A 25,106-nucleotide genomic window follows, 5' to 3' on the forward strand; every position below is an offset into this window, starting at 1 on the left:
TGTGTACATTTGGATACACTTGCATATCAGTCATGTAAATATACATACACATGTCATGTACACACAGTTACAACTCAAGGGCTATTGCTTTGTTCTGAGATTCACCACGGCCAAGATTGATTCAAGATCATTTGACGTGGGAAGTGGTTAACCCATTTAGACCTGAGGTTCCGATTCTACAAATGTCTTCTAAACCCTAACAGTTTTCCGAAGAAACGTATGTTGTTTAAAAAAAATATTTGCTCAAATGTTCAGATAAAATAGCAGATCTACAAGCTCGTAGCGCGACAGTCGGAGCCGTGCTATGAGCTTGAAGAAGCTGCTATTTTTTATAGCCAAAGTATAGAATAGTGGTTATAGCTAAAATCTAAAATGACACAGATGCATTCCCAGATTGAATGGGTTAATAAGGGCGTACCAGGAAGCAGTGGACCACGACCATCCAGCCCCAGCCCCCGTCTGGAGGGTCTACAAGATCTTTCTCCATCTCCTCCTTCTTATTGGTCGGAGCAGCCATCCTGAACAGGCCGATCTTAGCTGCCTTGGCTTCGCTGAGAAAATAACAAAAAAAGCAAAACACTCAATAACTTCAAAGTAGGCCTCAGGCTTCCTACTTGCAAGCATTCTTCTATTTGTGATCTCCAAGTCCCATATAAGCACATTTTCAACCTGAAGCTGCAGTCTGACATTGGCTGCAGTGTCGGTGATTACGAGGGGGACGGGATTCAAATTTCCCGAAACCAATCACAAGAGATCTACGGATCCGCCTACATCTGACATCATCGCACAGCTTGTTTTAGCAGATATTCGCTGATTGGCTTGTCGTTAGACCCACCCCCATGTACGACTCTGATTTGACTGTTTTTTTTCTACCGCGAAGATCCATAGGCTCAACACCAGACCAAGAAGAGCAGTCGACTCAGAGAGTGGGCGGGGTCTATGGTTTGGAACCAGGCTACACTCCTCATGCATTGCTTTGGCTATTTTTGAATAGCCAAAGAAATCTTTCAATGACACAGATGCGTTCCCGGTCTTAATGAGTTAAGAGTTAGTTGAGGCGTTGTGTGCTTGTAGATCTGCTATTTTAGGCTAATGTTCCCCTCAGAATAGGGATGATAGGGTTTTGATTTGAAAATGTTATTGGAGGATAAACCCCTTGAGATGCATCATCTCGTCTTCCAGGGGGTCCTAAGGCACAACGCACAAACAATGACAAGAAACAATCACATAACATTCAACAATAACAACAACAAGACATACACATGAGGGCTCTCACACCATCCCAGACCATTCTACATCTGTCTACGTCATCTAAAAAACTCAAAATAAATAAATGAAAAAATTAACTATCAGAATCTAAATACAATCAATTATAAAAAAAACAAGAATCAAAAACAAGAACAGTTAGATTTGAGTGAATCAAGCAAAGACATTTTGAAAACAAGAAATTAAATAATTGATCTAAGTAAAGTAGGTAAAATGTTCCAGTCAGAAGGGGCTTTAAACTTAAACAAGACAGAATGACACACACACACACACACACACACACACACGGACGGACGGACAGGGGGTAAAACATACTCTCTCGCCATGCCTTTCGGCCTGGCGGAGACAATAATGAACGTCTACCAATTTCTTTCTGTATACTAGGTACTTCAAAAACAGGTTGTTGAGTATGTCTTAATGGATATCTTGGACTATACGGACGTAAAAGCTCTTTCAAATAAGAAGGATAATTCAAGTAAGTAAGTAGTATTTATTTTTAAAAAGCAACCGATGAAAATGACTCCTATCATGAGGAGATAACCAATTGAGCATATCATACAGAACACAGTGATGTGTACTGTAAGGACACCTGAGTACAAATCTACAGATATTATTGTAGACTATATTTAATGAATGAAGATGTGTCTCAGAGGTGTTGATAAAAAGCTGATAAATGTTATCACCATAATCAATGATGGGAAGTAGAAGCTGCTGAACAACATGTTTTCTTATTTGAAAAGTAAAACAATGTATTGATCTATACATTGATCTGAGACTATTATTTGCTTTATGACTCTCATGAATCTGAGGAAGGTCGAAAGACCGAAACGTCAGTCTAGCCTGATTATGGATCCCACCAACGCTCCAGGATATAGACCCGCCTTACCTGTCTGATTGGCTCCCTGGCAGGCATAGTTTTACTGAGGTTAGGGTTAGGGTTAAGGTTAGGTTCAGGCATAGTCTTACTGAGGTTACGGTCAGGGTTAGGGTTAGGTTTAGGCATAGTTTTACTGAGGTTAGGGTTAGGGTTAAGGTTAGGTATAGGCATAGTTGCAAAAACGAGAACTGTCAATCACAGCAACTACTGACCAATCACAGCGGGTTTGCCAAGAGCTGGCGTGGGATCCATAATAACGCGTCAGTCTATCTGTTTTACTTGCACCGAAATAAATAAAAGGCCTAAACTGTCCGTGTTGCTCCAGCGTTCTCTCTTCTGTATTATTTGCTTTACTCCTAACAGAATCAATATGAGGCTTAAAAGAAAATTCAGAATCTAACCAAAGACCTAAGTATTTAAATGTCTCTGTTTTAAGTGGAGACCCATTTGTAAAATAAATAGACAATTCAGAGGATGTACGATTAAGAAAGTACCAAACAACATGCTGCACGACTTCTGCTTGTTTAATATAAGAGTATCATTTAAAAGCTATTCTTGAACCAAATTAAATTCAGTTTGCAAGGAGCTTTGAATTTTAGATATATCAGAATCAGATGTATGAATAGCCGTGTCATCAGCATATAACTATATGGAGCAATTGGTGCATATTTGGGAAGATCATTTATGAAAATGGAAAAAGGTAAAGGACTTAAGATCGATCCTTGTGGTACACCTTTTTCTACCACCAAGAAGTTCGATTTAACATCATTAAAAGAAACACACTGACGACGATTATGAAGGTAAGAACTAAATCAAAGTAATGCCTGTCGAGAAAGGCCAAAATCATAGTTTATCCAAAAGAAGATAATGATCAACTAAATCAAAAGCCTTAGTTAAATCAATAAAAATAGAACCTAATCATTTACTATTATCTAAAGAGGAGTATACATCATCTGAAAATGTAACAAGAGCAGTAGTAGTGGAGAAATTGGAACGAAAACCTGATTGAAATGGGGATAAAATATTGAGATCATTAATATATTTAGATAATTGATAAAAAATGTGCTTCTCAAATATTTGAGCTCAAGTGGTTAGTGTAAAAAAGTCCCTATCACACAAAAATTTGGCGGCCCCCCCTGTAGTTACTCTGAGGACCCCCTTGGGGTCCCGGACCCCTTGAAGACCCCTGCTCTATATGCATTTAAAACATTCATCCTCATAACCTGACAGAAAAAAGCATGTCAATATTTCCGAATGCTGTAGGATTCCGATTCCGATTCTATTCTTTAGCATTTTTATGCTTTATTTCAGACAGGAGAGTGTAGAGAGAAAGAAAACCAAAGGCAGTGAGAGAGGAGAGACATGCGAGACAAGAGGGTCAGATTCAAACCCGGGTCCTTGCGCTGACAGGGAACATGTGGTCTGTCTGCTAACTTGGCTGGCACCAGGCACCCCCCATCGATTCTCTTTTAAATATAGATTGGAGGTATGAGAAAACTGACTAATGTCTCCCCTTACAACGTTTCCATTATCCTTATTGTAATTGATACATTCTTCGGCAAATAAATAAATAATTACAATGAATGCAATGTAAGTACTCTGCACATCCGCAACCAATGTATCTATCCAATGACCAATCAGGGTGAAATGATTATGTAGGATCTAAACTGCTCATACATGGGGCAAACAAGGATCTAGCACCGTCCCGCACACCTGGAACTGTGACATTTTACCATTTAGCATCAAGATCAGGTCATCATTACATGGACCCAAATTAGATCAAAAAGGATGCGCACATCCAAAAACCTTTTAAAAGGCAGGTGCTGTTACAAAAAGAAGGGTCGGCAGAGAATAAGAATCGCATACTGTAGCTTCCTTTAATGAGTTTTATTAAGGCTTCCAACCGAGTTACGTTTCAAGCCCAATGCTCTTCTTTAGACTGAGACTGATTACATGAACCCACGCAGTAAAATCCTGAGTATTAATTTAACTCAACACTCAGGATTTTGCTGCATACCATTTCATTTCACACTTTCACAAAGGTCAGCAAATAATTTTTTGACAGCAAGGAAAAGGGGTATTTATGTCACAGTACATTTGCACATACGGGAAATTTGTCGTCAGTTTACCCATCCTAACTATTAGGAGCAGTGGTCGCTATTAATACTGTGCCCGTGGAGCAGTTAAGGGTTAAGTGTCTTGCTCAGGGACACTTCGACACATAGACTGTGGCCAGGGGGCGAACCGGCGACCTTCTGATTCCTAGGCAACCTCTATACCCATTCATCCATGGCTTCCCTAGCCAGGTCAAAGAATTCAATTAGAGACAGGTCGATTTTTAAAGAAGGGTACCCCTGGAGAAAATGTATGTGCCCTGATCTAAAATGGCATGACCCTCCCTTTGACTAAAAAAAAAAATCAATGACCCTCCCCAAGTGATTAAAAAAAAAAGATGAACCCTCCCCGTCTAGGAGTGTCACGATATATTGTCCCACGATATAGCCTATCATGGTTAAAATGTGACGATAGGAATTGTCATGATGTCATACTGTATCGTAATATTTTTAGCGGCGATAGCCGCTCTATACCTAAAGGTATAGAGCGGCTATCGCCGCTAAAAATAGAGGATCCTGCTCTATACCTGACTTTGTCCGTGTTCACCGTCAACGTTCTGATTGGTCAGGTCCGTCAACAAAGTGATTGGTCAAGCTTCACGTGACACGTGGCTATAAACACATTATAAACACATATCGATGACAAAATGTATCAAAGGCGCTGCTACCTTCACACAGGGTGTGATTTTTTTTTATTAAAACACTTTCCTTTTTTTTTGCCGATGAAAGTTATAGGAGTTCTAACTGTATGGTGTATGATATGAAATGTAAAGCTTATCATAATCACAGTAATTATTAATCATGTCTTCCATCATATTCAAGGTATTTTGGAGAAACAGACTCCAGTCACTTTCAGTTTAAAGCACTGCAGAGAGGAGGTGTTGTGTGTCAGCTGATGCTCGTTGACGCTCGTTAATCAAAGCAATTATGCCTCTGCACTCTCAAATAGGCCTACATCTAGGGTGCGTTCGAAAATTACACACCGGAGCACACTCGCCTATTAGTTTGTATTGGCCAGTGTGCTCAGTGGTGTATTTTCGAACGCACCCCTAATCTAAGATGGTTTACATGGTATTGTATCTTGTATCTGAGCTGTTGGAAATAACTAGGCTGCACTTGGTTGGTAAAGTCCAGATGACAAGAATATGAGGTTTGTGGAATTTATAGTCATGCAGTGTTCTATTATATTATATTTGTTATATTAGTGTCTATCTGTCCTCTGAAACAATGGGTTTATAGTTAGTGAGAACTTCACTTCTCCCTTAAGCTTGCACAAATGTATTTTATTTGTGTGTACAAAGCACTTTCTAATTGTTTTTTAAAGTGCTTTATAAAGTTAGTTTAAACTAAAGATGATGGCCAATGTTGATGATACACATGAGAAAAGAACATTAATAATGTATCATATCGATATCATATGCCTAACATCATGTATTGTATCGTGAAATTAGTGTATCTTGACACCCCTAACCCTCCCCATCCGATGTTTTGCTTTCCACATTGATTAGAACATTACTGTAGTAGTCAGTCTTGCTAAATGCACAGTGTAGTATCTGTAGTAGTGGTAGCAGAATGGATAGTGTTCTCAACTTAGATGTGGGAAACCCATTGAATCCTGTTCAGATTGAAGAAAGTTGAGTATTTGGTAACCAGTAGTCAGAGCTGGCCCTGAGGAATTTGATGCCTATAGGCAGAATTTTACCTGGTGCCCCCCCCCCCCCCCCCATAGCCTATTATTTAATAATAAATAAGGCTATTTCACAAACACAAGTAACTAGGACACTGTGTAAATTACAAAAGCCAAATTACAATTTACAATTTTGGCATTTAGCAGACGTGATTTACAGTAAGCAAGATAAACTCAGTAATCTAGGATCATAGATAAACCAAAAACCTATCACCAGTCTACACATTATAATAAAATCAAAAAATAAATAAATTATGTACATTGAAACTATACACACACTTAGGATGCCAGGTCAACAATGACCTGGCATCTGTCTAAATAAAATGCTATCTAATTTACATTTTAACGTTTGCATAAGACTGCATGGTCGTCAAGGCTAGAACATTTAAAACAAAACTATTATATATTAATATTAATGAATTTGTATTGGGTGTTATCTGAGTAGATAGAAAGGTGTTTTATTATCTCCTGGAATAGAGAGAGAGAGAGAGAGAGAGAGAGAGAGAGAGAGAGAGAGAGAGAGAGAGAGAGAGAGAGAGAGAGAGAGAGAGAGAGAGAGAGAGAGAGAGAGGACCTCTGAAAGTCTTATTAAAGAAATGTAACTTAACGTGCTGTACGGCACGTCATTGCCATTCACGTGGCCGTTGCATGTGCATTTTGCACGCATATTCACGTCATGTACTTTCTGTACCATGAAATTATAAACCGGTTTCTGCACATACTGTACCTAAGGATGTACAGTATGCAGCACTCCTTAAATGATCTGGAATGTACCCTTCTAACAATACAGGTTGAGTTACTTGCATATTGAAACAGATTTGAAATTTCAAACATGTCAAGCCTCTGGCGTTTTTACATGTAGTTCATCATGCAACACGTGTGTGTTCCGCCCTCAAATTCTTCTTATGGAGGCCATCACCCCTGCCTGCACACACGTGTTAAAGTCTATTTAAGTTAATGTAAATATATATTAAGTTCTAAATAAAAACGGGTTTCACTCCCACTTTATGTTGCATCTCTTTTTACCCTGTAACAATATAATATCTATTCCAAGTTTTATTAGCCTTTGGTCATGAGGTTAAACTGTAAACAAAATTCGTATTCTCTTCATTACACGTGAGAGTCGGCCATTTACTTTATAAACGCTTAATAGTGTGAGGGACTCACTTGTGCTGATCTTCAATTTGTAGATCAGCGCAAGGCTACTTTTACTTTTAGTACTTAAGTATATTTTGATGCCAATACTTTTTTATTTTTTTAAAGCTTTGTCAGCTTGTAGATCTGTCCCTTTTGAAGAGTGTTGATGTATTCCGTCAGTTTCCGGTTGCCTTTTATGGTATTAAATGGGACATGGAGCAATGCAAATGATTCTCCACGTGAACAAAAATGAGGAAGACCGGCGATACACACATATAAGAGATTTACACACCGGTTGGCACGCACCGACGCACGTCCGTCTGTGCTTATCGAAAATACGCACCCCTTTAGTCACTTTATTTAGGCACTATTTACGAACATCTTAAAGAGCTGGTGCCATGTTTTTGCACTTTTTCTGTTTTTCATGTGTCTGTGAGGTTGATAGAACTTCATTAAGTACACTTTTTTGAAAAAAATCCTTACATAATAATGATATCTTATGGATCAGGTTTTAGGGTTGAAAAATATCATGGCACTCCATCTTTAATGAAATAGGCACAAATATGTATATTTTTCTATTATTAAAAAAAAAAAAAATTTGACTGGGTCATTCACACTCGCTGTGCGTTGATGGCTTGTTAACGACTGTCATTGATTCTAAATAGAATAGACCAAGGTGTTACTTGATTTGAATCCTTTGTACCTTTGAAATAGAGAGGGGTCATTGACCACTGTTCTGCTGTACTAAAAAGGTATACAAAAAACGGACTATTTTATCAATCCAAAATTGCATGACCCTCCCTTGGATTCAAAGTAAAATTAGCTGACCCTCCTCTAAAACTAGAAAGGCATGACCCTCCCCTATTTTCCTCCAGGGACCCCCTTCTGTAAATTTCGACTGGTCCCTTATCATTCATTTTGAGCAAATAAAGCAGAGATCTGCTGCTTCACACTTATACAGTATTTGAACATGAAACAATTGGACATGCATGTTAAAATAATAGGATACTTGTATTAGTGATTATTTTTTTGCACTGAATGAAAAACAAATCTTTGTATTGTCTCAGATGGTATACACACTATTAACAGTAGCTAGCTAGCTATGCTGCAATACCTCACAGCAGTCAATGGGATGTGAAATAGGATAGTTACATAGTAGCCAAAACCAGTTACATCTCTCTTCTACCACCTTTTTTTCTCCTATTACAGTTACTGCACTGAACTGGATGTCTCAGTGTTTACATCAAGTGTCTTCACTGTATGTCGCAGCACATGTAAATATTTAATCACTTGAGTCAGTTAACTCTACCTGTGTCAGCAACTTTTGATCCCTCTCCCCGTCTCAAATCTCACATCACTTCCACAAGCTACAGTAGGATCACATTTTCTTTCCGATGGCCATAAATTCCACATTTTAAAACATTTAATTTGTTTATTTGATAGGAACAGCATACAATACATGTATTGCCAGATTTTCCATTTGTAGTCCCCGGGCACAAAGTACATCGTGTGAAACCACACGTTACCTGTGGTTTGTGCTGATGCCATAACTAGGATTAGCTTGCTACTCTGCTTCAGGCAGAATGATTGTATTGGGTGTGTATACATCTGTATACTTTAATAATTATTGACGGTGTCTTCTTGTTCTGCACAAGGCAGGATGGTTGTATACTGTATGTCTGCATACTCTTATTAATACTTTGTTTGAGGATGTCTTATTGTGATGTTACTCTTCTGTACCTACTGTATTGTATATATGTGTGTGTGTGTGTGTGTGTGTGTGTGTGTGTGTGTGTGTGTGTGTGTGTGTGTGTGTGTGTGTGCGTGCACGTGCGTACGTTCTGTGCGTACGTGTGTGTGTGTGTGGGGGGGGGCAGAGGGGTCATGACTAAGGTCATAAGGCTTTGTGAACACAAATCTGCGCTCTTGTTGTAGAGTTATTTATGAGATTGACTTGGTCATGCTTGTGTTGTAATCCAGCTCTGGAGTAGTTTGACTTGGCACCCCACAAAGAGGCAAAGTGTGCCCCTGGAAATGTATTTCAAACTTGCTTCTTAGAAATATTTTTAGTCTGTCCCCCTTCAGACTTTGACTCATTTGTTAATTCAATCTGTTTACTACAATTTTTGTATTTGATGGATTGCACTGGAGGAAGCTTTTACGTATCTTCATAAGTTCCAACTTTTGATGTTGAATGCTTCTGTGGAAAATCCAATAAACAAAGTTTACTTTTTTTCTTATTTTTTTTAAATTCCTCATTATAATTATCTGTGAAAAAGCCCTGGGTTGTTCTCATACCAGATCCTGGTTGCAAAAAACGACCACAGTCCTTTTAAGAGGCATCTCTTAACATGCCACATACCTTAGAAAACAATGCTGAACCTAAACACAGTTTTGCAATCTCTCCACAGCAACTAAAAACATGTCAATCACACTAATCAAAGACCCAGCTATATAGCTAAATCCTTCAGGTAAGGAGCGAGTATATAAATTAGGTTGCAGACATCTGAAAATTTAACAAGAGCAGTAGTAGTGGAGAAATTGGAACGAAAACCCGATTGAAATGGGGATAAAATATTGAGATCATTAATATATTTTGATAATTGATGTAGATAATGTGCTTCTCAAATATTTGAGCTAAAAAAAGTCCCTATATCACACAAAGATTTGGCGGCCCCCCCTGTAGTTACTCTGAGGACCCCCTAGGGATCCCGGACCCCCTGTTGAAGACCCCTGCTCTATATGCATTTAAAACATTCATGCTCATAACCTGACAGAAAAAAGCATGTCAATATTTCCGAATGCTGTAAGTCTACATTTGAAACAATGCTGAACCTAAACACAGTTTTGCAATCTCTCCACAGCAACTAAAAACATCACACAAAGTTAATCACACAAATCAAAGACCCAGCTATATAGCTAAATTCTTCAGGTAAGAAGGGTATTTCGTCGTTCGGCGGTGTCCTGCACCCCAAATAGCCAATCTATAAGCTCACAACATGTCGTGATGCGTTGTGAGCTTGTAGATCGGTTATTTTCAGCGTGGGACACCATCGTACGAAGAAGTAATCAGGCTTTAGACAGCGAGCACAGAGAGGATTAAGTAGGGAATGAATCGGGCCAGTGTACTGCAGGCAAAGCATTTCCTTCCATGTGCTGTTCACAAGTTGTCCCCAGAGTGTGTTTGAGTGCATGCTTGTGAATATGCGGTGGCTCTGAATGTTTGGTCGATGGGGGATTTAAGATCAGTGCCTTGTAGTGAGGTATTAGCACCATATTATTGCAAACATCCACCTAGACTTTCTCACTCTGTCTCCCTCTCTCTCTCTTTGCTTTCATGTTTCAATCTCTCTTAAAGGCTGAGTTGGGATAATGACCCTGGTTTGCTCTCCAAGAAACAACACATGCCCCCATCTGTGTCACATACAACATAACTTTAAGAAAAGAAAACAAAGAAAGAGCAACTCATAATAAATAAATAAAGAATGCATATCTAAATTCATACCCCTACCCCTGTACCGAACCTGAACAGACAGATGACATCACTAAAGTGTGTGGTGTGTTTATGTAATATAGTATAGCACAGTTGTAGGTAGTGCTATAGAATACCAGTAGAAATTAAAACAATATCCAATCCAGAGAATAATCAGTTTAGTAAATTCTAGAAGTACAAGCAGCCAAAACAGTATTGCAGGAAGTAATACATTCACCGTTCGACCAAAATATCAAGAAGTATCTTCACAATTTAACTGCTACTGTACCTTTACCTCTCTATCTAGTTACTAAAAATAAATGTATAAGTTAGAAGTCACCCCCCTCCCTCTGGGGTAATTGAAAACACACGTCCCTGGTTCTGCTGACTGATAACGTACTTCTAATGCATGAGGGCGCTGTGTTTTTTCAATAATTTTCTTTTCTTTTCTTTTGAAAATAAATGAAAAAATAATTGAAAAGCACGTCCCCCTCTCACCCATTAGAAGGACAAAATCAATCAGCAGACTCAGAGACGCGTGTTTAACAAGCCACCTTAGATATACATGCACACCATTTGAACGTGTTCAAGTACTACTACTGCTAAAGATGATTTAATCTTTTTTTACTGTGTCAACAAGATACAGTATACTGGGTATACTTGCATACAGGTTACAAGTGGTTGAACTCTAGTGACCTTAACCCATTGAGACCTGAAGCCGATACTACATGTCTCCTAAATCTCAACAGTATTCTGAAAAACGTATGTTTCTATATCAGTGGTGCTCAATCTTTTTCATGTCAAGGACCCCCAAAATTATATGTATTTTGCCGCGGACCCCCATCAAAATATTTTGTTCCAGGGACCCCCCAGAAGCAAAGATTTGAGTTACAAATGTTCGCTTTAAAAATATATATATTCAAAGATTTTCACACATTTTCACGATTTTTCAAAAATAGCAGATCTACAAGCTCATAGCGCGGCACTCGCGGTAAAATAATGCTTTTTAGCTCAAATCTAAAAATGACACAGTTCCAGGTCTTAATGGCCCAGTGAGCTGGACATTCCATCCACTGAATTCTGTTTTGGGGGTCTGGCTTGGGACCATCATCAACCAGGTGAACTCCACCAAGGAGGAGCACAAGATAACAAAGCTTCTGACAAGGAAATAAGTCCTTTTCCCCGAGTGACAGACACTCGACTGAAATACGTGTTCTGTCATTTTAGTTATTTTATTCGACACACTGTCAATACTGGTCTGGTCGCACTGCTAGCAGCATACATGTTACTGGGGGCCTACTGTCATATATTGCAATACATCATTGTATGCTTTTTTTCTTGTGTCTAATTTCATCACTTCATATGACTGGTTCTAAAAGCATTGGGCGTAGGTTTGTTAATGGCTGTTCTCGGCACTGTTCTAGCCCATATATTGAATTTAGATTTCCCCAGACGTAGTTGGAGATCTCTGATCGTATGGCTATTGGCTACGCAAGACTAAATTACAATCTATGAAAGCAGTAGGCACTCCAACATTTTGCCTCTTTTCAGAAAATATACTGTCTGTTTCTCTCAACTTACTTAACATTTTGTACACAAACATGTGCCAACGTAATTGTGAAAACATAGTGAAATTTGACGATGCGATGACACAGTCATTGTGAGTCTGCTTGGCAATAATGAGTCCAGCCACCCAGTCCTTGAGGAGTTCGTCACCTGGTGTGACAAATCCTTTCTGGAGCTAAATACATCCAAAACAAAGGATATGGTTATAGATTTCGGAAAGCATGACCCAACTTAAACTGGTAAGACTATGATCATTAAAAATCAGGCTGTGGAATGTGTAGATAGCTATAAGTATCTTGGATCAGTCATGGACTCAAAACTAACGCAGAACTGTGAGGCAGTGTGTTGAAAATGACATTAGCGCCTGTTCAGTCTTAGAAATCTGTCTCATTTACAAGACCATGATGAGTGTGGTGGTGAATGTTGGAGTGAGTGATAAGTGGCAGATTGACAGCCCAGCCTCTGCCAGTGGGGAATTCCACTGTTCTCAACAGCTCCCTGTTTTTGGTTGATTGACTCGATTCATGCCCTGGGTGTGTCTATTCAAAAGCCTCATTCTGTCTTTGTTGACAGCTTGACAGTTGATTCAAGCACATCCAAACACATGTCCCTCTTTCACCCCCCCCCCCCCCCCCCCCCGCACGAATCACACAGATGACCTATGATTCAATATGGCACATTTTGTCAAAAGGTGACAATATTTCATGTCTGTATTTCATGACCCAACCAATCCACAACACAAGACTGCAAAACCTGAGGAGAGATTTACCTGTTATGCTCTTTTGGTAGCATGGTGTAAGGTTCTGGAGATGAGAAGAAGAGATGTTTCAAAAGCCCTATTCTGTGAGTGTCATCCTCTGACTCAACGATTGGGACTTGAATCTACAGTTGCTGCAAAGTTAACCAAACACCTGCAACATAAAAGACATGGACAATTTCAGTGATTCAGTTCGTATTAGTTTCAAATAGGAAAAATCACTACAGATGCATACACATTCAAACACAAAACACTGAAAACCTGTACTGCAGAAGAGAAAAGAGTGCTCCCTTGTTATTTATAGATGGATACACGCACGCACGCACGCACGCACGCACGCACGCACGCACGCACGCACGCACGCACGCACGCACGCACGCACGCACGCACGCACGCACGCACACACACACACACACACACACACACACACACACACACACACACACACAAACAGATGCAATTTATGCTAAACTGTTTTTTCCCTAAGGTTTTTTCAATTGTTGTTCTATCACCACCAAATTTGTCAGACAGCATAAGGAACTTGAGATACACTAACGTCAAACTGGCCAGAACGGATAATCATAGAGATTTGTAGGGTGGTGGGATTATAACAACCTCCAACTCAACAATGGAAAGACCAAGGAGCTGGTGGTGGACTACCAGATGAAGAAAAGCTTCCCAACTCCCATCCTCCGGTGGAGGATGTGGAGGTGGTGGACACATGCGATGCGATGCATTGCAAGAGTGTGGTCTAGCCAACACCAACTTTTGACTCCTGAAGCGCTCGCTGCCCTCCACACTCTCCTCTTTTTTGGCTCAGGTCCTTCAATGTGTGCCAACAGGCTGCTGCAGATGTTCCACCTATCTGTAGCATGCAGTGTCCTCTTTGTTGTGGTATGTTTGGGCAGGGTCAACTACATGCGGGAGAGCCAACAGGTGGCATCCGGTGCAGCAGGCTAGTGAGAAATGTACTGTATGGAATGTGGCTCACCTGTTTCTAATTGGCCTGATTCGCTGTAAGTAATCCTTATCAAGCCAGTCAACCAGGCCCATAGTCTCACAGTGAGGCTATGGGGATGTGGCAGCCAGATTGACTTGAAAAGGAGTCAATCTCTTGTGTATCTAAGTTTAACGCATGGCAAGCAGCATATACGTTACCCAAAGGTTTATGTTCCTTTGTTTCTGTTGGGTGGTTAATATGCTTAACTTTTTAATTCTCCCACAATACCAAAAGCGCCCTTACGCCCTCCTCCTCTCACAGAGGTCCCTTTTGAAAGAATTGGCATGGATCTCATTGGGCCATTGGACCGTATTGCACGTGGACAACGCTTTCCGTTAGTTATTGCTCATTCTGCAACCTCATATCTGGAAGCAGTGCCAGTGGCTGATCAACATCTCCACCAAAAGCATTGCACAGTTGCTGTTTTAACTAAACTCCAGAGTTGTTATCCCGAAAGAGATACTGACTGATTAAGGTACCTCAATATATCCCTTATGGAACTTAATGGGATGTTGGGCATAAACTTAATTTGGTTCAGTGTGTACCACAATCAGACAGATGGACAGGTCGACCAGTTTAATTGAACACTCAAAGCCATGGTTCACAAATCTGTGGCTGGATGCCCTGTAGTTTGCAGTGCACATAAGCAAGAATGAAATTCAGTACCTCCTTGACCTGAGAGCAAAGCTACACGCACTTAAGCACTTATCATGTGAGAAATGATGCAGACCAAGGAATGGTAGCAGTGACTGTACAATGATGGGACGCAACAGAGACAATTTTCAAAAGGACATACTATACTTGTATTGCCCCCAACTTCTAGATCCAAATTTAATACAAAATGGCAAGGTCCCTTCATGGTCACACAATGAGTGGGTGACGCCGACTATGACGTGCCATGGTCTGAAAAGGGTACGGTCAGATCTACAATCTCAACCTGCTGAAAGCATAGACTCAGTAGGTCCCTGTTTCTTTGGCTACCACATTGATTGAGTTCAAGGTTCAATTATTTTTTCTTTATTTTTACATCTTGTGTACGGGTACAAACGAGTAAATTTTGTTGTTGTTCACCTCTTTGGGATTGCCATTTCTCGCTAGGCCAGAGAGCAGGGGTTGCCTCAACCCCAACAGTGTTTTGCACAAATGTTCTCCCCCTTCCAGGTCACCAACCTCATACACCACCACATCAAGACCCCAGTGTGCGTGATGGTGCAGTCACAACCCTATCAACTGTTTGGGTTGAATAAGCTTTGCTTTAGATTGGAGTAATAGAGCACCAACTGTGACTGGTCTAGTGGTCTAGCCTCTGGTTGTAAAGCCTGATGGGTTGGTTCAGTTCTGTGTGGACTATCGCAAGGCAAATTCGTTTTCTAAATCCAATGCCAATCCAATGCCAATCCAATGCCAATCCAATGCCAATCCAATGCCTCAAGTTGATGAACTTCTGGACTGGCTTGGTACAGCTCCTTTTCTTTCACAACGCTGGATTTGACCAAGGGCTTCTGGCACATTCCCTTATCTCTGGAGTCTATGGACATTTTTAATATTGAATATTCCTATAATTTGGTGAGGCATAAGTCATACAGGTTGAGGATTTTATTTGCGCTGAAAAATCAACCTCGTATCAAAAGATAATTGTTGCTTTATCGCATTGTTATCTTTGCGATCTGTGTGGATGTACTCATGATCCAAATCAAAGTATTTAGATGCCAACAGAATATCATTTAAATTCAGTAACACCATTCATCTGTAAGGTTGTGTGACAACTGACCAATGAGGACTAGTTAGACAAGAAAATCAGCATTGGCCAAAGCATGCAAAAAGTAGGTCAGACAAAAAAAAGAAAGATTCACTGAAATGATTTACTTGAGTAGTAGCTACTGAAGTTGTGGTGTTATTTTCCAGGGAAATTACATCTTAGTTGTGTGCATTTTTAGTTTTGTGTAAATATATTATTTTTTGCAATATTGCTCAAATGTAGTTAATAGTAATAAAGACTCCAGTAGGCTATGCCTATTGCTGCAAAATGTGTAGTTCCCGTGTAGTGAATGTGTAGTAATAAAAGTAGCATTCAATGAATAAATGACCACGCTCAATCACTTGCGTGAATGTAATTAGTTGCTTTCTCCATGGTGTTATAGTGCTTGGCTCAAATTGACTTGACCTCTAAAAAGGTCGCCCTGAAACACCAAATATGGGCAACCGGATCACCTATTTGACCATTATACATTTTCGAGTCTACCTAGGCTCAAAAGCACACAAATTGTGTTACTCATACTATTGATGAAGAAAGGAATTGTGAGATTATGTTGTAAACAACTCTGTGTTTGGTTGAAAGCTTGGCTTAGCTTAGTCCATTATCCCTGGAAATTGATTGGATCAAGCATGCATCCACAGCAGTGGTGGAAGAAATACTCACATTTGTTACTTAAGTAAAAGTATCACAATGTAGAAATATACTGTTACAAGTAAAAGTCCTGAATTCCAAATTTACTTGAGTAAAAGTACAAAAGTATTGGTATCAAAATGTACTTAAAAAGTACAAAAAGTAGAAAGTACTCATTATGCATAAATGTCCCATTTCACAAGTTTTCAAAATGTAGAACATTTTTTAAAAAAAATAAGAAAATAGCAGCTCTAAAAGCTCACAATGCATTGTGAGCTTGTAGATCGGCTATTTGCAAATGGCCAATATGGGCTGAAGTGATTAATGTATTTTTTAAAATCTAAATCTAAATCAACAAAGTAACTATTAACTTAAGTTTTCAAATAATTGTTGTGGAGTAAAAGTATAATATTTGCCTCTTAGATGTAGTGCAGTAGAAGTTAAAGTACTGAAAATTGGAAATACTCCAGTAAAGTAAAAAATACCTCAAACTTTTACAGTAAAATTGGAAATACTCCAGTAAAGTAAAAAAAAAAAATACATCAAAAAGTACAGTAGGCGGCCCTACTTGAGTAAATGTACTTTACTTTACACCACTGATCCACAGCAGTGTGAACTGAAAAGGCAGGTCTTACCGTGTAATGTTGGGAGCCAGACAGCCAGTTGTTAACTTCGGTTCGCAAGCCTGTTGTGTCCCCACATTTCTGGTTAAAAAATAAATTTGCATAATTCAAAATATATATCGAACATGCATAGTGCCCAATAACATTTACTTATTTAAACAAGCTTTGGGAAATTGACATTTAGGCTAAGTCACAAACAAGTAAAAAAAAGCTCTACATCACCTATTAATTCCCAAGCTCACTGCAGAAAACAATAAGTCGAAATGCAAAATCTATATTTTCTAAACCCTCATTATTTGTAGGTCCAATTGAGACGCGTAGGCTACTATCGCATAACGTAAATAAACACACATACCTGACATCACCTCCAGTCCTCACTTTTCCGCGTAATTCAATCAATTTCAACTACAGATATTTTTCTTATGATATCGCTGTCATAATATGTATAAGTCCTGTTAAAAAGCTGTGCGTGTGATCCTTTTTAATAGTCACGGTTGATGGCGATCAAAGAAAGTTGTTGCGGGACCCTGGTCCTGGAGGATGCTGCTGCCATGATAACTTGGGTTCCTCTGACTTGCGTCTCAGTCACAACATCGATGCTGCCTGAGAGAGAGAGAGTGAGAATGGTCGCACAAGGCAGCCAGAAAGCCTTCATGGGGATAAACCACGTGACAACTTACTAAAAAAATGATGTCAAAACATCAAGGGAATCGCCCTCTGACGTAGATCAGTGGTCAGTGGAGGTGTAGACCAGTGCCCCCCCCCCGAAAAAAAATCATGTTTGAACTGGGGACCCCCCTAAATAATCGTATTTTAACTGGGGACCCCTCACCATGACAAGCACTTGGAATGCTAGGAGTTGAGGCATTACATTTGGTTTAACTCGGTTCCACAGATACATATTGTGAAAATAATATAAAATAAAATAAAGTAATATAATATAATAAAAAAAAAAAAAAGCTCACAACTCCTGGCATTGTTGATCGGCTATTTTTTGCCTCTTTCTTATGTTGTTTGACAATTTGGCCAATGTTTGACCAGTATAGTTTGTTGATTACATTTGATACAGTAAAATGGTCCAGAAAGACGGTGCAATTAACGCATCATGCTGGGATTGCTGCTGCTGGCACAGGTCGGTCACCACTGCAATTGGCCGACGCAAGTGACCCATCACTAGTCATCTGTACATAATGGCAGTTGTGGAAAAAGTTTTTTTTTTTTTTTTTTACTTCAGTAAAAGTATCAATACTGCAATGTAGATTTACTCTACTACGCGTAAAAGTCCTGTATTAAAAATATCGGCATCAAAATATACTTGCAGTACCAAAAGTAAAAGTACTCCTTATGCAGACATGTCCCATTTTCTTTTGAAAATAGCAGATCTACAAGCTCACAATGCTTCGCATCGCAATGCACTGTGAGCTTGTAGATCGTCTATTTTCAAATGGCCAAAATGTAGTATGGGCTGAAGTGGTTAATGTATGTTTTCATAATAATCAAAATCTAAGAAGTAAAGTTTTCATATAATTGTACTGGAGTAAAAGTGTAATATTTGCCTCCTAGATGTAGTGGAGTAAAAGTAAAAGTAATGAAAATTGGAAATACTCCTGTAAAGTAAAAAAATCTCAAAATTGTACTTAAGAACAGTACTTGAGTAAATGTAACTTTACACCACTGATACCCAACATCTATATCTGTTCAACAGACTAAATCTGCAAACTATAAGGTTATACAGTAAATACATTTCAGTTAATTTACGTGTCACTAAAACTGCTCTGTAATCTAATTGCCGTTATACTGATAAAAACGTAATTAACATGTTCAAACACATATGGTATAAAGGCAATAAAGACAGCAAGGCTATAAAAGCAGTAACTGTTACTAAAACGGCGTAATGGCAGTTATTAGATTACTAGAAGCTTAATTAACATGTTCAAACATAGAAGCTACCAAGGAAATGTCCTGCCAAAACAAATTACAGTTTAACTAGGCATGTTGAGCAAAGGAGAAAATAATGAATACTTAACACGGAAAAGGACAGCAAACTCAAGTTAAATTTTATTAAGGGTGGTTATACAGTAGCCTACACTGCCTTGGATTTATGAACATGGAAGGCATGAATACTGCAGTGTAAGATACATTAAAATACATATTAAAATAACAACATGCTGAACATTTCTGCATTTAGCATGACTTATGTCACTGACAAACTCATTTATGCTGCATTTTATTATGAAATTACAAGGAACGACCAAAAGTTTGACCTAGACAATCACCATCTCAAGGATCAGTCCACGAGTGTGTGTGTGTGTGTGTGTGTGTGTGTGTGTGTGTGTGTGACACACGCACATTTGTGTACATGATCTATTTATATATATAAATTACTGTACATGAACACCCTCATGACAGTGTGCCATATTGCCATCATGCAATCTTGTGAACAGCCACTGTGATTGTTCCATGTGTCCTCACAAGGATATTTCTGTGAAAAACAACAACAGTAAAGTGAGTGTTAATAATGTCAAACATCCCTGATAAACAAAACCCAAAAAGCCAATCATTTCTCCTAGTTTTCCCAACTGCGATCATGAGAAATGCTGCACCAGTAAAGTTTTTTTTCTCTTGAACTTCTCTGCAATGCTGTAAAGGCAGTTATAAATAAAAATACCATACCACATTTAAAAATCTATCAGCTTATTATTATGAAATGAAAAATCTTATGTAATAGGTAAGTGACTCTCCAATTTGTATAATGTCTGAATTACATTTAAATGATATGTGTAATTATTATCTGTGCTACTGTGCACACATTCAGTACACGTGAGGTCATGCTTTGCCATATCCACATGGGGGCAGCATCACCACACAGATGTTTCCTGTGCATCAGGCTACTGCTCAAATTAAGCAATCAATTCAATATATCTACTCAATATTGGAAATTTGGATGACATTCTAAAAGGTTTTCCTATCAATCTTACTTTCTCTAATCTCATACATGTGTGTGCTTAATTTTTTAGTACAACCCATATATTCTTCCTTTAACTTTTATTTTAACCACATTAACCCTGGTGTCCCTATTTTGGGAACATTTTCCAAAAATTGTTCAATCCCCCAAAGAATTGCAAAAGCTCACAATGCCTTGCATTGATGTGTTGTCGGCCATTTCTGCTATTATCGTATATACAGTACTAGGGGGGCTTAGGTGGTTAAACTATTATGAACTAATGCATGAATCTATAGACATGTAAACACTTTCTAGGAACTTTTAATACAGGCCTCTGTTAAGGTCTGGTGCAATAGGCATGAATAGGCACACACACCATAAGATCAGCCTGGTAAGAAACAGAGTGATGAAAGGACAAGTTAAAAGCAGTGAGTAAACTAACACAGCCAGCACCGAGAGATAGAAGACATGGAACTATTTAAAGACTCATTAAAGGTCTCCTAATGTAACAAGAGAAGAGGCTGACCACAGCCTGATGACGTACATAACTTGTGACCCAGCACAAAATAGATTCGGACATTGGTACATCCCAGCCGAAAGTCAACAGGTTACTTAGAGACAAGAACTGGCAGGGGTTCCTGCTTGACCGGTCAATATGACATGGACTTGGAAAGGTCAAAGATCTCAGATGAGTAAACTGTTCTAACAATAACAATAATGAATGTACTTGGATTACTGTGACGACATTCATCTCATGTATAAAGATACCTTGAAGCCCGAAGGCTTCAGCTCACTTCGCCAGACGGGATGCATCCTCTCGACATGCTGCTAACATAAACTGCTATGCGATGTGTGACTGCAACAATTAAAAGGTGTTCATCTATACTTCGTGTTCCTTGGTTGTGTCCATACTTCAACGGAAATATCACAACAAAACTACTTGATCAGTTAGTGCTTTTAGACTTCCTGATGGATAGATTTCAGCAGGTTTTGGAGAATGGACACACTCCAACAACAAGACCTCACCCCAGGGTTGTGTCCTGTCCCTTCGGCCCTTTATTATGTATACAGATCCAGGACTTCTCAATACAGCAGTTATCTTGTAAAACTATCTGGTGCCACTGCCGCCCTATTGTCTCTTCTCCAGGCCTTAGAGTCAGATTATTATGGTTGTGCCCTACCTGCCTTTCGTCAAATGTTGTGATGATAGCTTCCTCAACCATAACAGCTGCTATTTTTGAAAAATCGTGAAAAAAACCCATTAAGACCTGAGGGGATTCTTTAAAAAAAACGAAATCCTAACAGTTTTTTTGAAACATTTTTTTTTCAAGATTTTTCAAAAATAGCAGATCTACAAGCTCATAGCGCGGCACTCGGTGCCGCGCCATGAGCTTGTATATCTGCTATTTTTGAATAGCCAAAGAAATCTAAAGTGACACAGATGCGTTCCAGGTCTTAATGGGTTAAAAACGAAGGAATTAATTATTGATTTCAGACAAAATAGTAATAAATCAAAATCCAGCATTATACAACGTTCAAATTGTAACTAAGAAGTATCTAAGAGCAGTGTTCAACTCTCAAGTCAACTTTGATGAAACACAGTTGGTTGCCAATCGTGGTTCAAGGACAACAAAATAAATAATGTGGAAGCTTAATGGTTTTCATGTCCTTGAGACTATTTGACCTTTTGTTTTATATATCTCTCTTAAGGGAGCTTAAGTGATATATATTTATGTTTTATGCAGCCACATTGGAAAGAAATTGGACCTCTTCCTTAATAGGTGTTACCAATAATACTAATGGAAGGCTCTGTGCTGATATTGTGCATGTTGGCTCACTGGAAAGACTCTGCTACACCAGTGGATCTAAAATTGGGGTCCAAAATTGGGGTCCCTTACAGATGTGTAACTCTGAGAGTGTACAAATGGAACCAAGTGGACCCTCTACTCTCACAGTTATGGGGGTCCTTGAAATTAAATGAGAACCACTGTGCAACACTAAATGAAACAGTGCCTTAATTAGTAGAATTGGTAAAACCTAGCCGCAAGCAACTCTTAGATTCTATTTCTAATATCTGGAGTTGCAATACCAACCCTTGACAGCCCATACATCTAAACAGAAAAGTCCTATCTGATCGTATTAAACAATGTTAAACTCACCAACATTGCAGCTGTACGGAAAGCTTGAATTATCCTCTTTCTATCTGCAAAGTTTTTGTTGCATAAAAATCCACCATAGACATGTTATGAGCTACTTTCTGTCAAGAAATTCTGCGCAGGTGATTATTTTTGTGTCCAAGTGTTGGAGTTTGGAAGCACTTGTTTTCAATAACAAAACGTCCTGCTGCCTCATGCATTATGAGCAATTTCGAAACAGGTGGTACGCAGGACCTTTGAGTGATTTCCAACGAGTTCTTCCAAACTCCAAAACGTGTTCGCCTGCACGGAATTTCTTGACAGAAAGTAGCTCATAAGTCATAACATGTCTACGGTGGATCTTTATGAAACAAAAACTTTGCAGATAGAAAGAGGATAATTCAAGCTTTCCGTACTGCTGCAATGTTGGTGAGTATAAGTTAACGTTGTTTAATACAAACAGAAATTACTTTTCTGTTTGGATGTATGGGCTGTCAAGGGTTGGTATTGCAACTCTAGATTCCAGATATTACAAATAGAATCTAAGAGTTGCTTGCGGCTAGGTAAGACCTGTGAGGGAAGTAAGGAAGAGGACAAATTTCTTTCCAATATGGCTGCTGTGCAATAACCCATCACTGATAATTCCTCACCCTAAGTCGGATTCTAGGCAAACAGTAGGGGTATCTGTGGGGTCTCTGATGAGAGCCGCTGCTTGTCTGGCCAGTACCGACATTATGCCTCCATGCTCATCAGACAAAGTACCACGGCCTGGAAGAAGTTTCAGAGCACAGAAGACAAGTAGAAGTAGAACCATTACTATACAGCACTGGAAAAACAATGATACATAGCAAATTTTATTTTCTTTCCACACATATCTGAGATCTTTATGGAGAAACATTACTATGTATTATGTCATATTTTGTTGTGATTTTAGTCCTGCCAGGCCAGCCCATACTGGTTTCCAGATTAGGCTAGATTTGACTCGCACTCACTGAGCAATAATTTAATCGACCACTATAGGATATATGTCAGACTTCAAATGTACAAATACTATTGCTTTTACAAAGTTAATAATGCTGTGCCATATCTTACAGCCCAAGTTATGTCCTTGTTGATCCGTGCAGAGAACACCCACAATTGCTGGATTTTTCATGCTGCCAGAATACAAAAAGAATACAGTTTATATGTAAATTATTACGTTGATTACATTAAAGTTACGTAACTCGCAGTCAGGTAATGACTTACGTGTCATCGAGATGCTGTTCGAGGGTCGACTCCATGATTAACACTCATAAACAGGTCGAAAATACAACTTCTAGAATGATTTTGTTATGATTCTCTGCTTCCTCACAAGGAGTCAGCTGATTGTCACGTGTTCTATGGGTACGTGTGAGGCCCAAATGTATGAAACGCGCATTACTCATCAGTCGCCAGGCGGCAGGCGTACAGACAAACAGTGGTGGAAAAAGTAGGCTACTCACATTTTTTACAAAAAATATAAAATAAATGTAAAATAATTATAAATAATAAATAAATAAAATATATAATAAATGTAAAAGTATTAATACTGCAATGTAGAAACACTCTGTTTCAAGTAAAAGTCTAGAATTCAAAATTTACTTGAGTAAAAGTACAAAAGTATTTGTGTCAAAATGTACTTCAGAATGTCCCGTTTCACAAGTTTTGAAATGTTTAAAAAGTATAAAAATATTTTGAAAATAGCCGATCTACAATTAAGCTCACAATGCTTTGCATTTTCAAATTGCCGAAATGTATATAGGGCTGAAGTGGGTAATGTATGTTTTGTAATAATAATCAAAATCTACAAAGTAACTAGTAACTAAAGTTTTCAAATAATTGTAGTGGACTAAGTGGAGTAAAAGTATAATATTTGCCTCTGAGATGTAGTGGAGTAGAAGTAAAAGTACTGAACTGGTTGGAAATACTCAAGGAAAGTAAAAAATACCTCAAAATTGTACTTAAGTACAGTACTTGAGTAAATGTACTTAGTTACTTTCCACCACCACCAGTGTGTACGCTAAAGCACTAGCTACTGCCCTGAATGATGTAAAAATAATGCATGATAATGCAACAAATAGTCAAAGCAAACAAATTAGCCTGTTTCACTTGATGTGTAAACAAGGGGCAGAGTTGAAGAGATGACAAGATATGGCTAATTCACATAACAAGAGTGGTAACCTCTGAAGATAACAGATATCAGTTGAATGAATGCACTGGTCACACTTAATGCTGTTTTCACAAAACAGCCCTAACAGCTATGGATGGAGGTGATTCGGCAGGTGTCTCAATTATCTTATGCAATATCTGATCTTGCTTTGCTGAATCACCTTTTCTGCTCAGGTCTATAAAAAGTACAGGTAGAGCTTTGACGTAAGGACATTTTTAATATATTTTTTTGTAATCAGCATAGCTTTATGTACACCACTATATTCACCCATTACACAGTGAAGCCAATCACTTACAATAGGCTTGAAGAAAGATAATATAGCCCAGGGGTCTTCAACCTTTTCAGGCCAAGGACCCCCTAGCTGAGAGAGAGATGAAGCAGGGACCCCCTCTATATTGTATTAAATTTAGTTTCAGATTATTATTTTTTTGTTTACTTGGTACTGCTCTTTTTTCCCTCTACACCAAACACCTCTTTGCCAAAAATAGATTTGTGAGCTTGTAGATCTGCTATTTTTGGCTAAAGTTCTCCTCAGAAAAGAGATGTTAGGGTTCAAGTGGTCAAGGTAAAAAAAAAGTCATATTACACAAAGATTTGGCGGACCCCCTGTAGTAATTCTGAGGATCCCCTAGGGGTCCCGAACCCCCTGTTGAAGACCCCTGATATAGCCTAATGTGAAATCATATTGAGAGTAACTAGCCCATTGGGTATAGGCTACTATATTTTCCTATCAGCACTTGATGTATGATCAATATACTGTTAATGGTTATGCTCTGCTTTGTCCCTGTGGTCTGGTCACCATTCATTCACTATGCATCACATACTGTAGTCATTTTATAAACTAGGTCAATTTTATATTATGAAACTCCACCTCTCATGGTTCCACTCTCTCTTTCCCCGAGCTAGGATGAAAAGGGAAATGTAATATTCATGACTGCATAACTCAAATGAAAT

General features: G+C 38.8%; 2 protein-coding genes across 2 annotated transcripts in view; both read right to left on the reverse strand.

Moving 5' to 3' along the window:
• Positions 1-13,613, reverse strand: part of slc16a4 (solute carrier family 16 member 4) — a gene marked incomplete at its 5' end in the record, with an annotated part of 30,121 nt that extends 16,508 nt beyond the window's left edge. Inside the window, 2 exons of the mRNA XM_084070072.1 lie at positions 419-551; positions 13,537-13,613. Of these exons, the coding sequence (XP_083926198.1) occupies positions 419-551; positions 13,537-13,613 (210 nt within the window). The remainder of the gene's footprint in view (positions 1-418; positions 552-13,536) is intronic.
• Positions 13,614-18,921: 5,308 nt separating this feature from the next.
• On the reverse strand, positions 18,922-23,343 carry lamtor5 (late endosomal/lysosomal adaptor, MAPK and MTOR activator 5). The gene is made up of 4 exons (XM_084069374.1): positions 23,210-23,343; positions 23,057-23,118; positions 22,615-22,732; positions 18,922-19,367 (listed from the first exon to the last, which is right to left on the reverse strand). Exons 1-4 carry the CDS (start codon positions 23,242-23,244, stop codon positions 19,310-19,312), a joined length of 273 nt encoding a protein of 90 aa, XP_083925500.1. The 5' UTR covers positions 23,245-23,343; the 3' UTR covers positions 18,922-19,309.
• Positions 23,344-25,106: the final 1,763 nt, after the last annotated feature.

This window comes from Gymnoscopelus microlampas, assembly GCF_963454915.1.
Source record: "Gymnoscopelus microlampas genome assembly, chromosome: 10".
Classification (NCBI taxonomy): Eukaryota; Metazoa; Chordata; class Actinopteri; order Myctophiformes; family Myctophidae; genus Gymnoscopelus; species Gymnoscopelus microlampas.

Bases quoted from the DNA above. Each gene is read 5' to 3' on its own strand.
- lamtor5 (XM_084069374.1), bottom strand. From the start codon at position 23,244: ATGGAGTCGACCCTCGAACAGCATCTCGATGACAC. The intron at 23,119-23,209 runs GTAAGTCATTAC...GTATTCTGGCAG, and splicing joins GAACAGCATCTCGATGACAC to CATGAAAAATCCAGCAATTG. The intron at 19,368-22,614 runs GTGAGGAATTAT...TGTTTTTCACAG, and splicing joins TGCCTAGAATCCGACTTAGG to AAATATCCTTGTGAGGACAC.